Raw genomic sequence first — 26,230 nt, forward strand, 5'->3', positions numbered from 1 at the left:
TTTTAAACAAAGTAAAAACGTTGTCATTTTATTCATCGTAAATGAGAATTTTACATTAAATTTTAAATGCTGTGCGAATGTGTGTGTGCAAGTGTGTGTGTATATACCTGTATAATAGTCTGTGTATGTATTCGTTTATATGCATATCCAATCTGAGGCATCTAGATAGGGCAGTTTGCATGTAAAAGATCTCCATCATTATCAGTAAGGTCCAAATGTTGAAGGAACAAATTTGATTGCTGCGCTGGTACTTGCAATGCATGTGTGTTTGTCAGTGTGTGTGTGTGTGTGTGTATCTATCTGTATTTAGCTGTCTGCCTTGGTGCAGTCGTATGTTTTTTCTACTCAGCAAAATGCAGTGTGTGTGTGTGTGTGTGTGTGTGTCCAGCTAGCCATTAGTCTTGGTACAGTCGTATGGTTTCCACCACTGTGCGAACTGCAGGACTTTTTTCCTCTGATCATCAAAGTTCTCTCTGATCGGCTTCCTCCAACGACGAGGCTCCAAGTCCATCATGCCTCCTACCACTTCCTGAATATAGAGAGAGAGAGAAAAGGAAGAAATTGGGGAGACTGGTCACATTCAAATATTACTATGAAATTAGCTGAGATGACACATTCTAATGGCAGAAAAACACAAAGTATACTCTCAAGGCAAGGAACTGTTCCTGTGGAGCAGTGTTGGCATAATTGGTAGCAGCACTGGGATAGGCACACATGTCCAAAGTACAACTAGGTTGATGAAAAGCAAAAAATGCTTGAATGTATTTTTCCACAACATATATTGCATATATTGCATATTTTGCCATTTGTCAACCTAGTTGTACTTTGCACATCTGTGACTATGCAAATGTTGCTACTAATTATGCCAATGCTGCAACACTGGAACACTTCTTCGACTTTCAATGTGCATATACTTGCAATGTGCCTTGTCAAGTCTACTGTCATACAGTATGTTGTGTTCTTTATTGTGCAACTGTCTTGTACTGTGTTGAGCTAAGCACCAATTAACCAGGTCAAATTCCTCGTCCATGCAGATGCGTTTGCCAAATAAAACCAATTCTCCTAATTCAAATTCTGATTCTCAGACTCAATTTACTATGAAATCTTTGAAAACATTTCAGACACAGCCAGGACTGGAACAATTACTCTATCAGAAAATCCTTCACAGGTTAACTTAAATAGTTCTCATGCAAATACAGAACACAGATTCATGTGTTTGACAGCTAAAAAAAAAAACATAATGCACAAGGTACAATAACCTTAGTTCACACACTGACCTTGCCAAAGTAGTGGGGGAACTTCTGTTCATTCTCAATGACATGGGCGAACCCCCCCTGGAGTCCAAAGTCTACAGCAAAGTAGGGGAGAGCTCTAGGCACCTAAGGGAGAACACACAAACAATTAATATCAGGAGGAACGATTCAATATTTCCCTAAGAAGTAGGAGAAAATATAAGCAAGGGAGGAAGGACAGAAAGAAGGAAGGAAGGAAGGACAGAAGGGAGGAGGGACAGAGGGAAAGAAAAAATGAAGGAAAGAAGAAAGGAAGGAGGAAAGAAAGAGCAAATACTGTATATAAACTAAAGAAAAAGAAAGAAAGAAAACGCACAGCTCGGCGGATGTCTTTTGAAGAGAGGTCGACTATCTTCTTGTTCATGGCCCACTCTTCGTCACACTCCATGATAGCTTTCTGAAGAAACACAGACACATTAGTGTTACTGCACTTGTGGGGACAATCCACTGACTCTTCATCTAACTCACCCCCCCACCCTAAAATAGCCCCTTTTCAATGTGAGTACCTTACAAGTTAAATTCAGTTTGAAAGATAGAAGTACAGCACACCACACACACACAAACCTTAAAGTATATGGGTGCCATATCTCCCAGTTCTCGAGGTAGTGGGATACACTCCAGCACCATGTGCTGTCTTCTGCGTGGGTTCATGTGAGTCTCCATGAACACACAATCCAGCTCCTGGGACTCAAACATTCGCACCAAGGCCCGCCGGAACAGCTGCGGACAGCAAAACTCAACTGAATTCAATTTAATCATTCTTGCTTGAAGTAAACACTGAAATTGCAAGCGGAATTTAATTTTGAGTATATGAAATACAGGGATATATAACATGTAGATGGCTGCTGTTAAACGACTACAACTGAAGCTGGGGCTTGACTCGAGTGACGGGACCCAGGACACTGATTGGCTAACCTGCATTTCTGACCAGACGTCCTCGTCCAATCCGGTGGCAGAGCAGTGATGTTGGAGAGGAGAGATGAGACAGTGGCCTTCTGTCATGGACACTCCTACCGGCAGGCTGAGATACACCTAGACACACACACACACACACACACACACACACACACACACACACACACACACAATACAGACAAAACACAAATAGTTGAGACAGTGACAGGTCCGATAGTGATTACAGTGACATTTACGGTGACAGCTTAGAGTTTTTGAGGCAACGTGCGTACGTAACCCCTCCTACCCCACACACACACCCTTCCCTAACCTGCTCCCTACAGCGATTAGAAGGTGTTTAGTTCTACACACTCACAGACACTCCCTCTCCCTCCCAACACTACTTCCATCCCTTCTTATTCCACCTTACCTTGCTCCCGATTGCCACTATGAGGTGCTTCTGGAGCTCCTGGCTGCTGAAACAATGCTGGCATTTCTCCATGGAGGCAGCCAGCTTCTTATGTTCTCCGATGGCTCTGCTCCTCATCCTCTCCTCCTCCCTCCCCTCGCCCTCCCGCTGCGCCGCGCTCGACACAAACATGTCATCCAGCGTGTAGTTATCGCCGTCTGTCTTCCCCATCATCTGGAGAGGCGATGGAGAAGAGACGGTGATGGGGACGGCAGGGAGAGGGGAGATGGAGAGAGGAGAGGGAGAGGAGATGGAGAGAGGAGAGGGAGAAGAAATGGAGATGGAGAGGAGCGGGAGACGAGAGGGAGAAGAGATGGAGAGGGAGAGAGACGGTGAGCAGTGTCATACAGTGTGTGATAATTCTCTGTCGAGTTCCAACAAAATATGTGATAGGGAAATACAAACAGAAATGTACATATTCAGACAGTACACAAGTATTTTTTGCAGTGTCGATTATGAATATGGAAACTAAATTTAGCTAAAATTCTCTTTTGAATCACAGGCTTAAAACATGTAAAAAGATCCCATCTTATTTTATATTTCAGTCTGCATTTTTTTCTGGAAGGCATTTATCACATTGTGGTGAAAAAGCTTCTCCATTGGCACTTTCTGAAATTGGAAAGACGGCTTGTTATCATGACTAGAAATCCACACCAAGGTCACCAAGAGAAAATAACAGAGAAAAAAGAAAAATGTCATGGTATCCCTTTAAGAACTACTGCTGTACATACATTAATTGACTGTCCTTAGAAACTGTCCTGTGGCTAACCATAATCAGTGTCCACTGATTATGGTGTATGTAAGTGCTGACGCAATACTACCGTCTGTGCCGCTTCCATGCCATACTCTGTGTGTGTGTGTGTGTGTGTGTGTGTGCGTGTTCCTGTGCATGAACTGCCCTATGTACGAGCTGGTCTCTGTGTGTGTCAACAGTGCGAGGCAGGACACAGAGTATCAACTCTGTGGTGTTTCTACGTCGGAGTCTTATCACCATGGTGACCAGGCAACAGGTCTGAATCTGTGTGTGTGTGTGTGTGCGTGCGAGCAAATGAGTGAGTGAGTGAGAGAGAGAGAGACAAGCATGGCTGAAGTGTGTGTGCATGACTGGGTGTGTAGGAGTGAGTGTGTGAGTGAGAGCGAAAATTGGATTAGTTTAGTGAGAGTGTGGGAGGGAGTGTGTGTGTGTGTGTGTGTGTGTGTGTGTGTATGTAGGAGTGGGTGTGTGCAAAAGACTGCATGTAAGTGTGCATCAGTACATACTGCATGTGTACAACAGCAACTGAGAGTCCTGTCATAAATGTACGTGCACACATGCACACACAGACACACACACACTCCCATACAGATTAATGAGCCATTATATGGCAGTAGTAGAGTAATTTCCATACTGTCAGCCTCCAGGTTCCCTGCTGCTGCTTTGACACAGGACTTAACTGAGGATATATGGCCACATTTTTAGGGCAATTTTAGATTGGGAATTCTGCCAACAGCAGGGGAGGGGGAGGAAATAACAGCTGGGACAAAATAAATGTACCTATGTGAATATAAATGTATGTCTGGTACACTACTTTTTCTTAAAGGAACAGAAGTTTTTGGGAGATTGTCCCTTGTTCAACTTACCAGTGACACTTGATAATGCTGATAAGCTATCACTCAACATCAAATGATATACCGGGGATCATTTTGGTGTCTATGTTCTCGCTTAACGGGTAAGCTGACCAACCAAGCACCAAAAACTGGATGTATTCCTTTAACAAAAGGAGAATGGGCAGTGCAGTCACCTTTAATATCATTATTCTTTATTTACACAGAGGGAAACTATAGAGGGAAACACAATAGGGGAGACACAGGAGAGAAAGCTCTGGCAGGACTCAGTCCTTGGTCAGCGGAGGCACACACACGCCCCCCTTTCCATTTCTGGATACACATTCATAATTGATAAATGTCAGTGTTTTGGCCAATTGAGAAAAAGCTGCGAGGGATGGAAACTGGCAAAAAGCAAAGTGTGAGAGTGTGCTGTGTGTGATGCGTCTGTATGTAATCTGCTTTTACGTTCTGTAATCCAAGCTCTAACAGTCAATCTCTCTCTCTCTCAAATTCTCTCCTCCTACTCTCACTTTAATACACGCACGCACACACACACACACACACACACACACACACACACACACACACACACACACACACCCATACGCACGCACACACATGGACTAGGTGGGTTTTTCATCTTACATCAATAACAGGCTGACCACTTAATGGAGCCTTTAATGGCAAATCTCAGTGGATTACCAGTTACGGACCAGTTAACCAGCTCTCTTCTTAATGCGCCAGTTTCCACACCACACACTTCATTGAATGTGTGGGTGTGGGTAGGCTATCTGTGTTTGTGAGGACAGAGTGTCGCTCTGCCTTGATATGGCCTAGTAGATGTAGCAAATGTTAATTTAGCCACATCAAAACACGTGCGTGTGCACAAACACATCAAATTAAAACTACAGCCAAACATTCCCCCATTATGCGCAGGGGAAATAACCGTACAACCGATTATGGCCAGAATCAGTCAGGAGAGAAGGGGGGAGTAGAGGAGAAATAAGGATAGACAGAGTCACTGGTAGAGGGAGGGCTGGAAGAAACAGAAAGACAAAGCAAGGAAGGGGGAGGAAGAAGTAAAGATGGAGAATACAGATGCCAAAATCATTAAGGAGGAAAGGGGAGAGAGATGAAGGGAGGGATAGAAGAGAAGAGGGATAGAATAAATACAACAGATCTACAAACAAGGACCAAAGAAAGTGTGGAGGGAAGGAGGGAGGGTGTTTAGGTAGTGCAGAAAGGAACAGAGAGAAAAATGGAGACTGGAGGGGGGAGGGATGAAGAGAGACATGAAAAGGGAATGAGTAGAGGAGAAGGAAAGATGAAAGAGAGGAAAGGTAGAAAAAGGAAAGATAGAGGAAAACAGCGAGTGTACAGAGTATCCGTGACTTGCAGTGACGTCAGTGTTTTGTTGACGCTGCTATATTGACTCCTGAAGAGCATTACATCATAACCACAGACTATACAACAAGCGTCCAAGAACAAACAAAACGTCACACCTGACTGGAAGAAAAGGAAAGAGTTTTTTAAAAAGATTAAAGTCCTTCGATGATGTGACCCTTACTCTCTGCCACCAACATCACTGACAACATTAAAGTCTGCAGATAAACCCTGATCTGTTGTTTCATGATATATACATAACTATACTTAATACATTGTTGGTACTGTGTCACATCTCTCTAGGTGTGACATAAAGTAAAGTGCGTTATTTAATATAACAGCAGTAGTAGGCAAATCCTCTCACTAACTGTGAGTCAGTCGGAGGAGGGATGGGGGAATTTCCCTACAGGAATCAATAGAGTATCATATTATTATTGTTGTTATGACATGATTTAGAACAACAGGTTAAACACTGTGGCGTGGGATCAAATAGCGCCACAGCCTTCTCTCCCGCCCTAAAAATAAAGACTAAATAAAGACACCATACCCAGGAGGAAAGGAGAGAGGGAGGGGTGAAGGACAAGAGAGGAAGATGGAAGGAGACAGGGAAGGCGAGAGAAAGAGAGAGAGAGAGAGACAGAGAGAGAGAGGGGTAGAGAAGGAAGGATAGATGGAGAGAAAGGGATAGATGGACAAATTGATAGAGGGATTATTCAGATAAGTATGGGAGGGAAAGAGGTAGGGAGGGAGGTGGAGAGGGAGGGAGGGAGGGAGGTAGAGAGGGAAGGAGGGAGGGCCAGTGAAGGAAGGATAGCGTGATGGAGAGATGGGAGGGAGCCGCTGGGAGAATACAGTTTTCTCTCTCCCTTGCAAATCATAAATCTATAGCTGTGATTAGTGGTGGTATTTATAGAAGCCCTGCCATGGTAACTGTGGATGTATTTTTAGTGTCACTCTTTGTAGGTGCAGCGTGTGTGTGTATTTTTATGTGTGTGTGTGTGTGTAATGTGTATGAGTGAGGGCGAGTGGTTGTGTGTGTGTGTGTGTGTGTGTGTGTGTGTGTGTGTGACTGAGCGAGTGAGTGAAGGAGTGAGAGAGTGAGTGAATGACTGAGCGAGTGAATGATGGCAGAGAAAGTGAGAGAGACACAGGAAAAACATGGACAGAGCTAAAGCGTTTGTCTTTTTTTTTTTTTTCAAATTGCCATGGCAACTCTGCCATCTCATTGTTTATTAATACTTCCTTCTCTCACACACACACACACACACACACACACACACACACACACACACCTAGCTGTCAGTAGGATTTTCATATTACATGTTGTCTAATTCCTGACATGGAATGTACAAGGAGAGAAGAGTAAACAAGAAAGGAGGAGAGGCAGGGAACAAGAAAAATGTGTCTCCGCTCATGGAAAAGTGCAGTCTGTGAAACTGCTGATAGATTGACACACGCACCACAACCTGGCAGTACCCATCTGTTCCTGCGCCTCTCTTTCAAACACACAGGGGAAGAGAGAGAGAAACAGAGACGGAGATAAGAATAGAAGAGAGAAAACCTAATAAAAGAAAGAATGAGAGAGAGTTAGAGAGTGAGAGCGTTGGGGAGATGGAGAGGGAGACGGGTAGATAGTAAGAGAGAAATGGTTACAGAGAGAGAACCAAATGCCTGCCAGTCTGACACTACAAATCCCCCCCATAAAAAAGCAGTCGTCCTCCGCTCCCCCTCAGGGAAGCATGACAGGTTTCATCTAGGTGATCTTTCACACAAACACACACGTCCTCGCTCGGCGCAGAACCTCCACCAGACTGATACCCTTGTCTGTCTTCATCTACCTCTGCTCACATCCCTGCAGGGTTGCCTAGAGCGGTGGCTCTGAAACAGCAGGTGCGTCGCAGGAGGATTAAAATGTTCAAATTATTCGAAAACAAATTGGTACCCGCAGCAGTGGATAAGAGCCCATTAATTATTCTGGAAAATTTTGTATCAAAACATTTAAGTAAATCAAGTCAAAATTTGGGACCCAAGTTCAACTATTAAGATTTTTTTCTCCTTGTCCAGTCAGGCCAGTAGGTCAGAGCTCTATTTCACCCTACTATATTTTCCCTGGCCCAGCAGACAAAAAACAAAATACATTCAGGTAATTCAATGCTACAAAATGTATATCGAAAGTTCTTAATATACAGCAGCAAAATGTCGCAAAAAAAATTTGATTGTGAATTAATTTGAAATACATGATTTTTGACTCGGGATAAATTGTCCCTTGTTGCACTTATTGTATTCATATATGAGCCATCATAACCAACTGAAGCTTTTCTGTAAATGTGACCAGCAGTAACATGAAAAACAAAACAAAAGCCAAGTTCATGAGGTTGGTAAGTCTCTCCATTCATCCATTTTGCCAATATGCTTTACACAACGTACAGGTTTGGTTCTGCCGCCTCTTGCCGCGGGCATTGACTGTGTGTGTTTGAGGTAATTGTCTGTCTTCAAAAAAACATTAAATAAAATAAGCCAGCTTGGTCCGCCTTACTCAGACTGCCGACCAAAGGTACAAACAGTACAGGACTGATTCATTATTTGCAGCCCAAGGAAACTGTTACTTCCACAATGAATGAAACATCCCTTGTCGCTTTGTAATTTGAAGTAGCTGCCACTATGTCCACTCCACACGACTCTGACTAACTCTGAGGTGGCATCCAATCTGACTGGCCAGACAAAGCACAACAGAGAGAAGAGCGGGCCAATGGCAGAACAGAAAGGAAAAGATAGCAGCCTTATCACTGGGTGACAAATAGTAAGGCCAGAAACTAGAGCACTGGCTCAATTTCTGACCAGTGACGGATCGATCCCATCAGGCGATCCTTACTGCCGAACCCTGACCCAGAGAAAATATTGAAAACCACTAGCCTTGAGCAGTGGTTCTCATCTGGTGTGCCACACAGCGATCTCATGTGTGGCTTGAGATTCAAATGAAAAAAACAAACAAAAAAAATCAATTCAATTACCTAGCAATCGCACTATTCTTGCATATTAATGCAATCTGGGCCCGCTGATTATGATGCATTCAATTTTGTCCCTAGTGTTATATCCAGACAAAACAAGAATTAGGAAACTCAGCCTTTGGGTGATAATTCCAGTTTTAAGTTATCATCTTGTGATAACACCAGCCTTTAAATTGCCAGACTGTGGAAAATCCAGCCGCTGTGTTGCCAGGCTGTGGAAAATCCAGTCCTGGGTTTGCCAGATTGAGAATGACTGAGTTGAGCACCGAGTTCCCAGCTTGCAATTTCTCCAGCTTTGGTGTTACCAAGTTTAATTCCATGATAAACCATTTACTTTGGTAATAATTATCACAACCGCTTACATTGTAACTTGTGTTGCCTGGTTGTATTCGGTACAGCCCAGTGGTTGCCAGGTTGTGTTAAAACTAGTCGTTCTTACCTTGGCAGCCATGCGGGAGTAGAGGGCGTTCTGGTCCTGTGCTGAGCTCATCTTCTCCCTCCTGACCATCTCCTTCAGGCCCACGTTGTCATCATCCTGGAAGTACCGCACACGCTCCCCGTCCACATGGGTCTCAATCTGCAGCAGACACACAGAGAGAGGGAGAGAGAGGGGGATGTGATCAAGACTAAAAGACACAAAAAAGAAAGAGGAAGATGGACAAGGTGGTAATCAGGAAAATAGGAGTACATTCACTGGAAACGAGTCAGTGCTGTGTCAAAAAAAAAAAAGTCCTAAAAAACAAAAATCTAGAAACTACAAACTCCCAGAGAGAGGAAATGAAAGAGAAGAGGAGAAGCAAAAGAAAGGGAGGGAGGGAGAGAAAGGAGACAGAGGAGAGAGAATAAGAGGAGGAGAGAGAGAGACACACAGACCGACAGACAATCTGAGAGAGACGGACAAAGACAAGATGGACACAGAAAAGGACAGAACATATGAGAGAGAGAGAGAGAGAGAGAGAAAAAGAGAGAGAGAGAGAGATGATAGTCAGAAAAAGAGAGAAGGAGAGACAGACAGATGGTGAGAGTGTAAAGGAGAATAGGCCACTTCATTAATTTATTATAACCATAAACAGAGAATGGACTGGAGAGCTCTGTTTACATTACATTCATATAATCTCAATGTCAGGTGGAGTGCCTGCTCTCATTACACACACTGATGAATACCAAAAGACAAGGAATAAAGAGCGGGAAGCAAATCTCTGTCTCTTCTCTCTACTTCTGTGTAGAAATACTATAGCAGGAAGGATAGTAGGATAACACTGATCTGCATTAGAAATAAATGGGAGATGTGCCTCCAAAAATCCTAGATTTAAAAAAATAATAATAATCTGAAAAATTCCATTCCTCTTCTCCTCCCATTTCTGTCTCTCCTTCCCACCCGCCCTTCATCACTTTCTCTCGCTGTACCGCTTTCTTTTTCCGTCGTCCTCCGTGGGGCTCCTGAGGTCCAGAGGGGGCGTTGACTGGCCAGGCACGACCCGAGTGGTCCGTTCTGAACAGTAGCACTTCCTGGTCCTGGTCGGTGGAGCGTCCTGGGACCTGAAACACCAAAACAAAGACAGGTTGTTTTTTTTAGTTTATGGTTTTTCTCAGCATTTATAAATACAAACACAAATCAGTTTTTGTAACCTTTAGGCCACCCTGTTGCCCAAATATCTCCAAATATCTAAAATGTAATAATAAATATATGACACATCTCTAAAATGTTATCGTGAATCAAGAGCTATCAGTGAAAGCTCCTCTGTCAAAGGCTTGTCATCATAGAACATTACTTTGCCCCACTTTGCACTTTACAAATCTGGTGTCGAGGTCAGACCACACACACAAAAAAAAAATAAAGCTTGACATTTGTGAAGGGCTCATCTCCCAGACGGACAAAGCATTTAGCCGCATGATGACCAGCAGGTAGCTAGCAATAATCGCGACAACACAACCAAAACAGAAACGGCTCTTTCCTTTGATCTTTGTCAGCACGAATCTACAGATGGCAGCCAAAAAGTTTCAATTTGAGGTGTTTTACAGAAAAGCATGTTCTCTGTAAACATTTTTAAAGCTACACACCAACTGTAATATTTTAAACTCGACTGGAGGGTTGAATAACCCAGACAGATTTTCCTGTTCGCCAACACACAGGTTCTGATGCAACCCAGTTTGCATGAGCATCTATGCAGAAAGGCAGCTTGGATGACAGAGGGGCTGGTGAGAATGTGGTTATGTAACTGTGGTTATCAAGTGGACAATTCTTGGCACCCCCACCCGTCCACAGCCGCTCTCCAAATATACTCATCCACTCTTTTTCAGTGCTTACGTTTGCACCTAGTTTACAGCATTACATCCAATCGTTTTTACCCTCGCCTTTGGTCTCAACAACAATAGATTCAAGATGATGATGTCTGGCCCTCCAGGCTTCAAACGGCCCACTCAGCAGCTGAGAAAATGAATTGTAGTCAAAGTCAAAGGCTCAAGTGATGTTTTGTCACATTGAGTCAAGTTTTGGGGAGGAAAAATACTCAAAAAATACTAGTTCTAGTCCCTAGTGTCAGTGAGCTGACATGGGACTAGAATTCTACAACAATAACTAAATGCACAGATGCTTTGTCTATATCTTGTTCATTCTTTTTCTTCCACTGTGTTGATACTTACTAAAAAACTGCTGGTCCCGTGATCACAGAACTAACTGGATTGCTGCAGTTAAACTTAGCTGTTATTTGACCTTATACAATGTATTGACTTTCTCATATACAGAATGTCAGAATGTAAGAACGCACCCAATCCATACTTCTCTGTAAATATACAAATCTAACCTATTGCGAGCCTGGGACCCACTGAATAAACAAACATCATGCACACACACAGATTCTCTTACACACAAACTCAGCAAATACAGATATTCACACAAACACACAACCGTTTTCCCATGGGTGGGTGGGCTTACTGGCTATTGTCAATACAAAAAAAAAGTCAAAAAAAGATTAGACCTCGATAATAATGTAAAGCAACATCCAGGATATTGCAAAAACCCCAACAAATGCCTCAAACATTACACTGTCTCCAACAAATTCCAGTTAAAAACCCTTTCCATCAGAAAAATGAATTTCTATCAGAAATGAACAGGATTATTAAAACATAAACCCACTGCCAGCAGCCTATCTGACGTAAGCATGAATTGACATCATGATGGTTGCCTGGACATGGTTGAAACCCCGCTGCTTCAACCTTGTGCTCATTTGACACACCAGCCAGCATCATGGCACCATGAAAATTGGACATGAAATTTATACAACAGGTGATAAAATACACAGAACAAAATTCAGGTGATGCAGCACACACACATGTATTTTGGTGTGTACTGAAATATAATCAGACTGAGATTTAGCTGCTTTTTGAAATACACACCTGTCTCCAGTAGCTGCTTTTATATAGTAATTTCTGGGTTGAAACAAGAAAAAACACTGGATGTTCAACATAATGGATGTTTTATAATAAATCAATGCAGGAGAGTGTAAGCCAAAGATAACATGCCATTTAACATACAGTTGCCATATGGTTAATGCTTTTATCTAAAGCGTGGGTGGCCGCAAAAGAGGAAAAAAAACTATATTTAACCAATATTTATTGATGTCACAGCTGTTATCTACATGCATTTAACAGCAGCCATTGTATGCCCCTAATAGTAAGCATGGATTTCATTAGGGCTGCACAATTCATCAAAATATGCAATGTGAACATGTGGGAAATCTAAAAACAAGCTGTGATTTTTATTAAAAAAACACAACTCTTTTTTGTTGGCCAATAAGAGTCCTCCTTACCAGTTGTTAACCAATCAGAAGCCAGAGAGGCAGTGATGGCTAGATAGCGAGAAGAGCGGAGGGGAGAAGCAAGCTAACTCATATAAATGAATTGACACTGAGGAGGAGGAGATTCTTGTTTAAATGTTACAGTGAATGAGGATGACTTGAACAACATCAGTCATTTGGCAGCATTTTGGATTCATGAGAGCTGATGTGCCACAATCTCAGGTATTCAGAGGGAGAGAGGAGAAAAACGGAGGAGGAGAGGGGAGGCAGAAAGAGAACAGTGGAGATTGATTTTTGCTGGGGCTGTCAGGACAGAGTCAATGTTCTGGCTTTTAGACAGCCTACATGAAGACTGAAGTCCAATCTGACAAGGTAGAGACAGACAGACAAGAAAAATAGAAAAGGTGAGAGAGAGGCGTAATAGAAAGAAACGGAGACAATGAGAGAGATTGCCAGAAGAAAAAAGAGACAAATAGAATCCTGCCTTCACTCCACTGGCCAGGGTTTGGCCATGCAAGGCTCTACAGACATTTAAGACTCTAGCTATGAGACAGACAGGCAACAGCACAGTTAAACTCTGACCAGTGGAGGCAAGCCAAAAGTCTGTTTCCATACGAAGATAGACTGGAGTGTATATCAACAGCACTCCAACTCTACGAGGGGTGAAGAACCTCTCAGCTGATAAGCACATGACAGCACAAAATGATGACTTCTTCTGAGAAAATCTGCCATGATGATCTCATCCTAGTCTTTGAATTTGTGCAGGACGGCCTTACAGGGGATAAATCAGGCCTGAATCGTATATAGTGCATGTATGCACCGCTGATAGCCAACTGATCACAGCCTGCTTTTTATAAAGTTCATTGGACGCTGCTCATGTCGGAAATGAGTCGCCATTTGTGAGCCTGTGTGAAGCCATAAAAGGCATTAGCTGTGCCAGTGAGCAGAGATACACCAGTGCTGAGGTGTCAGGGCGCAGCCATAACTCTCTGTTAATTACCTGTACTACTGAGCCATACAGGATGGCACACATAATCTCTCTGTATCCCTCGCACTCTGTCTCTTTCTGCTACACACATACACAGCCAGGGGCACACTCTGAATGACCCCAGGTAGGGCAGTGTCGTCAACAAACTAGAAGGCATTTGTTTCCCATTAGTGTCCGTTGAAATACCGAGCGGGAGCGGCTTTCGTACTGACAGTCAGATGTAAGAGCTGAGTGGAAAAGAGACTTCAAACAAACAAATTCCTTTTAAAAGCAATAAGACATAACAGCAGCAAGTTATTTAGTTTCATTTGAAGATGAGTGTGTGCGAGACCCTTTTCTTGCCTGCATGGCGAGAGAGATGGATGCTGCAGTAACCTGCTCTGTGTGTGTGTGTGTGTGTGTGTGTGTGTGTGTGTGTGTGTGTGTGTGTATGTCTATTAAGTAAAGGAGAGATATAGCTTTGGGTGTTTGGATTAGGATTCAGACTAGGGGAAAGGAAAAAGAAGCAGCCAGCAGATAAATCTGACAAAAGGATTCTCTGTGTGTGTGTGTGTGTGTGTGTGTGTGTGCGTGCGTGTGTGTGTGCGTGTGTTGGGATGGGAGTGTGTGAGTACATGCGTCAGGTTAGGCAACGTGTGTGAGTCTCCGCATCTATTTATTCATGTGCGTGCGTATGTGTTTATATCTGTGTGATTTGAGAGTGTGTGGATATGCATCTGATTTAGGATTGTGTGTATGAAAATCTGAAGTGTGTATCAGTGAAGCGTGTATCAGTCTGTGTGTGTTGGATATGAATCTGTGGGAAACGGCACCGTGTTCTTGTGCAGATATCAACAGAGGGGAAAATAACTCAGGAAAGACAGCAGGTATTTAGAGAGGGAGAGAGACAGATAAAGAGGAGAGAGGGGGGTGTAAAGGTGGGAGGGGGGCAGAGAAAATCTCTCTTTTCCAGGAGAAAAACCTCCTTTCCATTCTTCCACCTAATCAACCTAATCAGTTGTTATTTTTATTCCTCTTTTTGAAAACTATGGATTGGTCCCCATCCATCGTTCGTTCGTTTGTCCATCCATTACACGCACTATCTCACACTAATCAGATTTTGACCAAACTTGGGGAAATTATGCATCTCACCGCACATGTTTACATGTCTGGTTTATATAGCAAACCATGTCTACTTTATTTATTTGTCTGTAGAAGCGATCCATGTTCGTAAAGGAGTGGTGTACTTCATAAACTAATATAATGAGTAGGGATGGGATGAAATTCAATATATCGCAATACAAAAATGTGACAACATGTATCGTGGACCGGGAAAATGAATTGCGATATTAGCTACATTTTATTCTGCTGTAGTAATCACAAATGCCAATTTCACAAGCTCTCCATCGAAGTTATATTATTTGCACTTTGTAATGACGTTTTTAAATCATTGTTTACATTCTAGCAGCCAATGCCATCGCTAGAAAGATTTGTGACTCAAAAATAAACCAAATTCTGCACGAAGCTTTTATTTATCGCATCGTATCGTGAACCCCATATCGCGTATCGAACTGTATCGTGAGATAAGCATATCGTCCCATCCCTAATAATGAGTGTGTGAGACATACATACAGTACATACATACAGCATCCACCTACCTGGTTTGATTTAGCTGTTTCTGCCTGCTTCTGTCGGGCGGCGTAGTTCTCCTTGGCCTTACGAGCGGCCTCCATCTGGGATTTCAGCTTCTCAACCAGGGCCTGACACACACACACACATTTAAAATTCTAAATTTAAGGTTCAAAATGCAAAAAAACAACAACAAAACTGTACATTTCTACACCTCTTTTAGCATGCACATCCCATCATATGTTCATGGGTTTAACAGTCAACAGTCAATCAATATGAAGTTAATAGTGGTGTTACAGGTTCTTTTGCATCACACAATGAAGATAGTAATGTCAAACAAAATAGTGAAAACAATGAAAAACAACAAAGATTTTTTTGGTGGCAGATTTTCTTCCCTGTGTCAAAATTTAGAATAGGGCTTTATACTGTAGTAGTGAGTGCTGGTGAATACAGAGAGCATGCGTGTGTGATATCTACCAGACATTTGTCAGCTAAAAGGCTCTGAGACTGGACACTACACTGTCAAGGGAGACACTATCCAAGACTGAGAGGAAAAACATCTGTCACACACACACACACACACACACACACACACACAAACCTCTTAAGCCTTTCTGTAGTGACAGATGTTGATGCCTTTACTCTATAGGGCATAAAAGCCAAGTGCATCTCCGTTAAAGGCACTTATCTAACATACACACACACACACAGACACACACACACACACACAAAGAGGTCGAGAAAATATCAGTTTTATTGCTTTGTTATGTAGTGAGCTGCTGGATGTCAAGCTGATACCCTTAACATTATAGATGTGTGCGTGTGTGTGTGTGTGTGTGTGTGTGTGTGTGTGTGTGTGTGTGTGTGTGTGGTGTAACAGATAGCTCTTTAATACTCTCTATAAAAGATCCCAATAGCACTCTTGGCATTGACACATAAGAAAGACAGATAGAGGGGGAGTGGAGTGGACAGATCAATGAACACTATAAAATGAATAAACCCCTTGATGTGTTTTTGATCAAAGCAAAAAAAAAAAAAAAGAAAAGTAGATGCAAGTGCGCTGAGACTTCCCGATAAAGCCGAGGCTGGTGAAGAGAGATTCCACCCTAAAACAGAATTTAAGGGTGACCAATTCTCACCCACAGTTGAAGACGAGAGAACCACGACTCCTTTGACGATGTTAAAAAGACGCTGCTCTACTGAAAGTGAATGGGAGCAATATCAGAACTTAAAGCTCACTTGGATGTAAAGGCTAAAAAAAAAAAAAAGCACTAAAAACATTCATGGTTTTGGTTCTTTGGTTCGTAGAGAGCTGTTCATGCTGAGGAATACTCGTATCATAGGGGTAAAACATATGAATTCTGTTTTAAGTTGGACTTTCTCTTCGAGCACTGTGGATTGCATCTGTGATTCTTTTACAAGCTTGACATGCTTGTATCTGACAAATCATCCAAAATTCTCCCAGTGTGTTCAAATGCAAGAGATCAGTAAATATAACATGACAGTAATTTCAAAAACCTACTGGACCAAAAAGACTTGTGTGTGTGTGTTTGTGTGTGTATGTGTGTGTGTGATTGGCCATGTTTCTTTGAGGTTTGGTAGGGTTATAAGTTATAAGATGCAAAGTAAATTGGGGCACCAAGTGGTAGCAGTGACGACCAACTCACCGTGTTTCCCATGATCTCTGCCTTCACCAGCTTGGCTCCCAGCTTGTTCATCTCCTCATTTGTCAGCAGTGGAACCTCCTCTTCCTCCTCTTCCTCACTGTCACTCTCACTCTCACTCCTAGGTATGAAGAAAGAGTAAGAGGTAGGAGACGGAAGGGGGGAGAGACGTGAGGAAAGGGAGAAACCAAGAGACAGAAAGGGAGAAAGTCAAGTCAAGTTCGAGAAACAAATGCTTCCCCCCCTGCATTCTTAATTAATTCATTTACTTCCAATGTTTCATTGTACTATAGCCATATTCCAACTCAAATTTTCCCACAATAGCTTGACATCAAATAATACTTAAGTTTAATTGTAAAACCTGGACGAGAGTTCCAGCTTTTCATTGCTCTATATACAGTATAAGTGTACATTTCATGGTATTAGTTTGGGTGTAAACAATGTGTAAACAATTTGACTGGGTATGGGTACTTGATATGGTACAACAAGACATGCAACATACACCTAGCCCTGCAGTGACCACTTGTCCAGTGACTGTCCATCTCTTTTCCCTTAACTCACCTTCATTAGCAGGATGCAATAACAATGATTTAATTATTCCACCCCACTAATAGCCAAAAAGCATTTAACGGCAACCTTAAATGTAACCGTTTGGCCATTTTGTTCTGGGTTCTCACACTGTTTATCTGTTATGATTAATTTGACTCAAACTCTCAGAGTGTCTTTGTGCCCCAGGAGATCACTGAAACGCTGCCTGGGAGGACCGGAACTGCAGCCGGGGAAGCGTCGTTCCAGGCTATTACACTTCTCATAGCCTCATTTCCTTTAGCTATGAGACAGCAGACTCATTTCATGCTGCTGGGGTTTTAGATGCTGGTTTACCTAAACAACTTAGCCTAATGACGCAAATCACAGAACAACTAAGAAGGCTGTACCCAGTATTAGTGCTCTGACATCTGGACTACTGCACTGCTATATGGTGGAGTGCAGCAAAAGCTGAAGATATATTCCTTTGATTCAAATTCACAGTTTCTGCCCCTAAAAGACCATTGGGGAGGGTGGGGAGTCAAAATGGAGGTTGGTGACGACGACTGTCCTAGGCTATTACACTTCTCACTGTCCAATTTCCCTTTTCTATGAAACAAAATCTCAAATAAACTCCCGCACACTGCATTGCTATTGAAAATGCATGCATTTCTGAGGCAGCAGACTTACATAGGTAACGATGGAGAGGGTTAACATGACAAGGAGAAAAAGAGAGATACAAAGACGAAGACAATTACAAGAAAGGAGAGGAGGAATGGGAGGTGTAGTGAAATGAGGTATGCTAGTGGCACTGTCAGTGAGTGAGAGAGAGATTGAGAACTGATCACTGGTGCTTTGTAACAATTGAAAATCCACTGTCCACTGACTGATAGATGAAGTCAAAAAACACTATGTCAGGAGGAGGAGAGAAGAAAGGCTGAGAGAATTGCCCTGTGGGGAGTCATTTGAAATTTTGGATGGAGGGACGGAAAACTTCCAGACAAAGGACAAGGTCAAGAGCCTGTGTGTGTACTAAACATAGCTCCTCGGACAGAAACAGTACAGAGTATAAATGAGTTGAAGGCTCAGGAGTTCAGATACCTAGGGAGTTTTGTTGGGAACGTTAAAACTAAGAGCAGATAAGCACTTCGAGAAATCTTGCAGATTCCTTGAAACGAATCGAGTACATAATTTGGAGTTATAGCCAAGTTTTACGGAACGGATTACTGTGCGAAAATATCTGATAAAGGCTGTAATGTGTATATCTATATACACCGGTTGCGTTATGTCAGCAACACGTACCAGACCTCTGTTTGTGTCCAAACTGGGTTTTTTTTCTTGCATTTTAGCCATGCATTCAAAAGCGTGAAACCAAGTACACAGCCGTGAAATACACAACCTTATCAATGATGTATTTCAGTTTCTGCTTGAGTATGCCTATTTTGGACATTTTTCCAGAACGAGACAAATTTTCTCCTTCATGCAACAAAAACAAAAGTTCCCCCCACACAGAGTTGCATAGCCTACCATTCATAAAAGTTGATATATTAGTATAGTTTATATTTCTATATAGTTCATATTTCTTTAAAGGGAATAACTATTGCTATACAGTGATTTTTTATAGTTAGCTCAGTACAGGAAAAATGATCTTTTTAAGGCAACACAATAAAAGGTTAAAAACCCCAGACCTTGATGACGTCACTGCAGCTTCGTCACCACGTGGACCTTCTTGAGGAATGGTTGCAGTTTTCCCAGCATCCTTCTCTTTCTCCTGCTCTGGTTTTCCCCGCACCTCGGATTCCCGAGCTGGAACGCTGCTCTTCTTCCAGGCCGGAACGCTGGTATTCCTGTGATCCGAGTCCTCGTCATCGGAGCTGGGTTTCAGGAATCCCGTGGATGGCCGAGCCGGAACTGGAGCTGGGAGAGACTCTCGGCCTGAACAGGGAAAAGAGAATAGGGAATTCATTACTATTTGAAATTTAAATTCTATTCTCCAGACATTTAAGAGACGATTGTTTTGTGTGACAATATTCATGTTAAGACTTTTAAGACTCTTGGCACATTTGAGTCGGACAGTGCATTAAAACAGGATATATCCTTTAATATTTGGTACATGTTTCATGGCTGAAATCAGTTTTGTGCATTTCATTTATAGTGGAAATTGACTGTTCAAGTAAGCAGAATGGGAACAGCATGGGAATGGGAACAGAACATTGTTGTTGTTATTTTTCAACCATAAGGAAATAGAGCAAAAACAAAGTAGAACCCACGTGACCTGAACTTGTCCCCTACTGCAGCCACTGCCTGCCATGTGACCCGCAAAGCTGCTTACTTCTGCAAAACTTGACTCGGTCGTCTACTTGACGTCAACCCACCTCCATCGCTGTCTTCATCTTCTGAGGGCTTGAGGAAGCGGCTTTTCAGTGATCCAAGAGAGAGGGGAGGTTGGCTCCGACTGTGTCCAGAGGAGGAGCTCTCTCTGTGGGCATGACAGTCGTCTCGCTGGGGCCTGTCTGGAGCTCTGGGCCTGTCTCTTTCTCTGTCTCTCTCTCTGTCTCTCTCTCTGTCTCTCTCTCCATCTCTATCCCTGTCTCTCTCTCTGTCTCTCTCTCCGTCTCTATCCCTGTCTCTCCCTCTGTCTCTTTCCCTGTTTCTCTCTCTGTCTCTATCCCTGTTTCTGTCTCTTTCACCGTCTCTATCCCTCTCTCCGTCTCTATCTCTATCCCTCTCTCTCTCTCTGTCCCTTTCCCTATACCTGTCTCCATCTTGGCCTCTCTTTTCCTTCTCCCTCTCCTCCTCTCTTCCAAAACCGTGTCTCTCTCTCTCTCTGGGTGATGAGTCTCTTTCTCTCTCATTTCTTCTCCACCTCTCTCTCTCTTCCCCGTCTCCCTCTTTTCTCCTCCATCGCTCCCTGGCCTCCTCTCCTTTCCTCCACCCCGCTCCTGCCATGCCGGCACCTTCTCCTCCTCTCCTCTCTCCATATGCAGCTCTCTCAGCATCTGCGAGTCGCTTCTGAAATTGCTCCATGGACTACAAAGGAGAAATACATGACATATTAACAAACATTAACACTAAAGAGGCTTTGCAGTTGCGTCACAAATCTCCTAGCAACCACATCTGGTGCCATCATGGAGGCCCATTGGAGAATTAGCTGTGCGCAAATAAATGTATCACAACCAGGCTAGAAAAGAGAGATATCTGAACAAGATAGTGGTGGTGTGGGTGCAGGTTCATTACATTAATGTGATACATAAAAGTTAATGGTGCAATAAGGTAGATGTGCTTCCAAATTGACAGTAGGTTACTGTGACATGGTAAACTGTCTTGCCTTTAGCCTTCTGGTCCTAGTCTCAGCATGTTGTAGCTTGACAACAGTCAGCTCAGTTAAACCAAAGATGCTCTATACACACAAGATGACGCATTACAAGCTGCGCCAATGGTATGAAATGGTATACACTTCCTGTCTCCTAAGTGGGCGTGGTCGCCTCTCCCCCCCATCCCCCCACCTCGTTTTGGAAGTAATGTGAACGTCGTGTGGAGAAAGAAACACAAGTTTTATTTAGGTTTTAACTTTTAATTCATGGTTTCACGTATAAATCCCTTTAAATTTCTGTTTATCCAGTTGGAAAGCGACGTCGGCAGCACTGCAGTGAAACCAGACCGACGGGATATATGATGATGTTGCCAGATCTCGCGAGAGTGTGTTGCTGAGACAGAGACAGGTCTCGAACAAAGTTAATTTTCTCCTGATTTGTCTGTCTGAAAAATGCCATTTTAGTGTCAGAATGTTCTGAAGATATGTGGCTTGTGAAAAATGGGTCCAATATTTACTTCGGTGACTATGGGGCGAAAGAATCGGTCATAATCTGTGCTCACGTTCACTTCTCCCATTGGAGTGAATAGACTCAGGACCTGCCGCTAGTCTCCTAAAGGGGCGGGGCAGTGGCGAAACCCACGTGATACAGATACAGGAAATGACTCGCAGTTGCGCCGTCTCGTTTCTAAACCGTCTCTGGTTAAACTAAACAGTTGGTTTTTGGTTTTGTTAGCTAGCTAACCAGCAAGCTAATTCAGCAAAGCAACTATGCCAATGCTAACAGGCAACTACTAGCTACCAGCCACATAACAGTAGCTATTGTGCAAGTCAAATGTGTTGACAAGACAGTATTATTTAGCTGACCAGATACTAGCTAACTAACAAGCTGACATGATATAAACACAAATCAACCAGAAGCATCAGTGACAAAATGATCAGTCAAAAACAGAACAAAAATTAACCATGTCTATTCAATTCTGATGAGAGGACCAAAGATGTTCTCAGATGTTGTTGCTAAAAGACATAAATGCTTAAAAAACACACACACACACACAGAAATATGCATGCACATATACACAAACACACACGAGTGGTGCAAAGACAGTTTGAGAGCTGTCTCCGTTTTATCAGAAGAAACATGCATGCACCCACACACATACACACAAATGAGGTGTAGAGCTGTGTGAGAGTTGGTTAAGTACTGATAGAGGGAAAAATACACACACACACACGCGCACACACACACAGAGTTCTGACAGTGACAGCTTCTCTGCTGTCTACTGGAGACACAAATGCTGACACTGCAGCAAGGGACTTAACAAAGGACACTGGGTACTGTGTGTGTGTGTGTGTGTGTGTGTGTGTGGTTGTGATGACAGACAGCAAGGAAAGATAGATGAATAATATAGTATCTAGACACACATTCCTCCCACAGTGAGTGTGTATGTGTGTAAACTACAGATTTATGAGAGTATCTGAGATGTCAGCAAGTCAAAGAGTATGTGTGTGAATTAAATGCACATTTACAAATACATAAATATATATGGTGTATGTATCTGTCAGTGTGTGTAAATCCTTGATCGGCGAGTGCATTTGCCTAGACATGTAAGTAAGTCAGAATAAGTTTGAATTAATCTTTCCATTTACAATACATAAAAATTTACTCAATATTCCAACGTGTGCGCTGGCTTGTGTGTGTATCCGTGTATGCCTGTATATATAGCATGTGTGCATGTGTCATGTGTGAGTGCTGCTGGTGTGTCATCAGATCTCACCCCATATCTCTGGGCCACCACATCGTTGAGGCTGCGCTGCTCCCTCTCTGCCTGCTCCTTCATCCTCTGGAAGCTCTTCCTCAGCCAGCTCAGACCACCGTCATCTACCACTGCCCCTGGAGGAAGGGAGGGAGGGAGGGAGGAAGAGAGTGGAAATGTGTGAATTTGAATTAATACACACGGAGAAGTGCATATTCGTACATTCCCATCCAAAATGTGTCAATCCACAGATTTTTAGATTGTCAGAGAAACCAAGTCTAAACCTCCATTTTGTATTTTTGTGAGTCTGTCTCTGATGTCCGTTGCAAGCCATGTTTGCATTTACATACTTGTCTGTCTCTCCAGTAAAAAGTCTCTAAATAGTACAAATTCCAAGTAATACTAACAGGCATGAAGTGCCATGAAGTGCCCGCCCCGGATTAAAAAAAGAGATGAAGAGAGGAAGGTAATGGGAGACAGGGAGGGATGTAGCAAGCTGAAATTCAGAACATACTGTAGGTTATTGGCATCATTTGAAAATTCACATTTTAGATTAGAGTAAGAAAGGGACAGGGGTGTCACAAAAAATAAAAGAAAGAAGAGGTGAGAAAGTTGGAGAGAACAGGAATTAATGTTGTTTTTCCTGAGAACCTGAAAATGAAATCAAGAAATAAAAAAATCCTGAAAAACACATCCTTCAACAATGGGGGGGTTGAGGGATGGATGGGATGGATGGGATGGATGGGATGGATGGGACGGGACATGAGTGTGAGTGCAGAGACTAGGAGCAGGAGGTACAGCAGATGTAGGAAAAGAGAGCGGGAGACAGAAACAGGAGAAGAAGGGAGGAAAAATAGAGGTATGGAAAAGGCGGGTGAGAAAAGGTTGAAGACACTCAGGAGTTTTTAATCTGTGGGAAATCAATGTTTTCTCACAACAACTTCCCAGAGAAATGGGACATGCCAGAGATACTGGCCAAAACCACAGGTCAGTCTGGTTGGTCAAGGTCACTACTGAGTATCTGACCCGGTGTGAACCGTTCGCTGCACTCCATTCTTAAGCTTTTCACCCTAAATCCCTTCTACAGAATGGGAAGCGAGTTTGTCCATTAGTGAAGATGTAAAGCAGTTGGGATGAGAGGCACAAGATCAAAGTGCAACCAATGTTTCAAACGCAAAAATACATACTCTCACACACACACACACATACACACACACACCACTCTACGTACCTCCCCTGACCCCATAATTCAAACCCAAGATAAGGAAAACTACATTCCCTTCTTGCACACAGTTTGAACGGGAAAAGCAAGTGTGTGTGTGTGTGTGTGTGTGTGTGTGACTGATGTGCTTCTGTCAGCTTATTCTGCCATGCTGTTAAAACGAGGCTTACTACGGAGAGGCCATACCAACTCCAGAGGGAAGTGTACTTACTGTGTGAAGATAAGAGACACACACACACATACACACACCTGCATTTGCTTGTCAGCTTAAAAGAGCTTAGTCCCTCTCTCTGTCTGCCTCTGTCTGTCTTTCTCTCTCTCTGTCTGTCTGTCTCTCACTCTCTCCCAAAATCCCTGACTCAGAATCTGTCTCTTGCTCTATCTGTCCCCTCTCTCTCTCTCTTCTGTCAGTCCTCTATGTCCAGCCTTCTGCCTACTTTATTTGCCATCTAACTATTTCTTGTTTCTAACTTAATATTTCAAAAACACAGATGCGTCTACCATTAAAAACAAAATGTAAGCAAAGGTCTTAAGATGACTCATGACTTTAACAGTAACCTATAATGTGCTTTACTTTCATGCCCACAACCATTTGGAAAGAGGCGTCATTTTTCTCAAATGGTGGATATCTCATTTTGGAATTAAACTCTTCAACTAATTCCTGCCATTTGAAACAGACAAAGCTGTGCATCCCCACCTTAGTTCCCCTGCAACACACCTGAATCTCATTTTGAGCAGTGGTATAACTGGTAGAGATAACCACACATCTCTTTTTGAGGCGGAGTGTTTTCAGTGAAGTTCAGAAACATGAATGTGGAGATGAGGTCACTGGAGGTCTCTAATACCATGAATCCTCCAGTGGCGCCTCAGAGGTAGAGGAACACCAAAGGAAAGAGGGATTAGGCTTGTCTATCTTAAAAAAAAAAGAAAAAAAAAAGAGAATAGATTTATTGGTGTAAACCAATAAGCCGCGCTGTCTGCTTGGGGCGGGCGCCTGTGAGGGAGAGGGCCAAGAGTTCACAATGTGAGACACACACACACACTCATACATATCCTTGACAGGCAAATGGAGGGAATGAGACAGAGAAGGAGGAAGAGAGACAGAGAGAGAGGGAGAAAAAGAGGGAAGAATGATGAGAAGCTAAAGTGGGGTGATTAGTGTCCCAGTATTTCACATGGCAGGAAGGGTGTTTGTTGTTTTAGAGCACAAGCCAGATGTTTGAGAAGCCTCATCTGGATGAATTAAAAAGACAGTAGCACACCAAGACACACATACATATATTATATGTCAATATTCCTGTATATGAGCAAACGATCACATTTATTATGCGATTTATATTGCATATTACACAATATTCCAGTACATTACAGATGCACGTTTAATCTCCCTTACTTCATTTGCAACATTTCAATTACCTATTCCAGTCTGCGGATATCATATTAAATTAATTAATTCGATAAGTCTATCATGTACCAACACCTGGGAGAGGAGAGGGGACAGAGAGAGGAAAGGACTGAAGCAGGACTGAAAAGAAGGGATGAGGTGAAAAGGAGGGAGAGAGTGGGAGAGACAGAGTGCAAAGCGCTGTAAGAGAATGGGGGAGTGCGTACGTAAAGTGTGGGAATGTGGAGGAGCCGGCTGACCTATCTGAAACGACGATTTTCTTATCCGGAGGGGAATGGTGAGGCAACAGTTACATAACAAGTTTAGAAACCAAGTCTGAAAGTTAGGGCAACATTTTGAAGCAACGGAAAAAAAGCAGAGTTGGTTTTGTGTATATGAATTCCACTTGCGATAACATTATTTGCACAGAATTTCTTCCCTTATCCAACTGTTTTGGAGACTCCCTAACCTATTGTGGCTTCGGAGATCATCTGAGCTGTGGGATATCAGCTTGCTGGCTTAGTGACAAGTAGTAGAAGCAAAACTCCTTCTCTGTAGTGCAGATGAGGCAAAGGACCAAATGAGCTTCAAAACAAAATCTCACCTTAAACCTGATACAACACATTCAAATTAAGGTGTACATAATTTAATGGCTTCTACGATGGATTTTTCCCTGCATGATAGGTACATTGGTTCAAAACGGTGAGTCTAGATAAGAAGCCCTGGCTCTCTGATTCTGAGGGGCTGAAACCAAAACATAATGTTTATGGTTCGTATTTTAGATAGTTGTACATTTTTCTGGTATCAAACTCTATTGTAGCAATATCTCGACATGACATCACATCATCAATGTTTGGCCAGTTATCGGGAATAAGAAAAATACACCACCAAACAACAAAACAGGGCTGAGATATGTAAGGTACATCACCAATAGCTGTTTTTTAAGTATTAAACTGTTTAAGAGTGGAATTTTCCTTGAATTATGCTTCAGTAATACAGCGTGGACGGCAGCCAAAGACTATTTATAATTTTGCTATGTAAATGAGCCTTGTTTCATGAGTGCATAGTGCTTAAAGTTATAATGTTCAACACAACTGCCACTTGAATGCTCTGTGAAGTGATGCCTTTGCTGCATTGTGATATTTTATAGATTCCTGTAGGGAAATTCTTTTTCTTTTTGCTTGTTCCCCTCCAGAGGAAAGTCAGAAGTCGGGTTCAGATACAGAACAACAACCCAGGAGCTGATAGGGAAATCAGTGTCTTGCACAAGGACACTTCAGCAGGGTGGATGATTACCGATTGAATAACGGTCACCGTCCTCATCACGGCACCCTGCTGC

The 26,230-nt window shown here is 42.7% G+C and overlaps 1 protein-coding gene across 2 annotated transcripts in view; it reads right to left on the reverse strand.

Moving 5' to 3' along the window:
* Window positions 1-26,230, reverse strand: part of cwf19l2 (CWF19 like cell cycle control factor 2) — a 32,787-nt gene continuing 6,557 nt past the window's right edge. For both annotated transcript variants that reach the window (XM_071925439.2, XM_071925430.2), the window contains exons 7-19: window positions 22,307-22,422; window positions 19,591-20,245; window positions 18,904-19,150; window positions 16,694-16,811; window positions 15,056-15,157; window positions 10,041-10,172; window positions 9,073-9,210; window positions 2,617-2,829; window positions 2,208-2,324; window positions 1,857-2,012; window positions 1,609-1,689; window positions 1,278-1,379; window positions 1-529 (exon numbers count right to left, since the gene is read on the reverse strand). In XM_071925439.2, the coding sequence (XP_071781540.2) occupies window positions 389-529; window positions 1,278-1,379; window positions 1,609-1,689; window positions 1,857-2,012; window positions 2,208-2,324; window positions 2,617-2,829; window positions 9,073-9,210; window positions 10,041-10,172; window positions 15,056-15,157; window positions 16,694-16,811; window positions 18,904-19,150; window positions 19,591-20,245; window positions 22,307-22,422 (2,318 nt within the window). In that variant the 3' untranslated portion in view covers window positions 1-388. The remainder of the gene's footprint in view (window positions 530-1,277; window positions 1,380-1,608; window positions 1,690-1,856; window positions 2,013-2,207; window positions 2,325-2,616; window positions 2,830-9,072; window positions 9,211-10,040; window positions 10,173-15,055; window positions 15,158-16,693; window positions 16,812-18,903; window positions 19,151-19,590; window positions 20,246-22,306; window positions 22,423-26,230) is intronic.

Source organism: Centroberyx gerrardi, chromosome 6 (genome assembly GCF_048128805.1).
Source record: "Centroberyx gerrardi isolate f3 chromosome 6, fCenGer3.hap1.cur.20231027, whole genome shotgun sequence".
Taxonomy (NCBI): Eukaryota; Metazoa; Chordata; class Actinopteri; order Beryciformes; family Berycidae; genus Centroberyx; species Centroberyx gerrardi.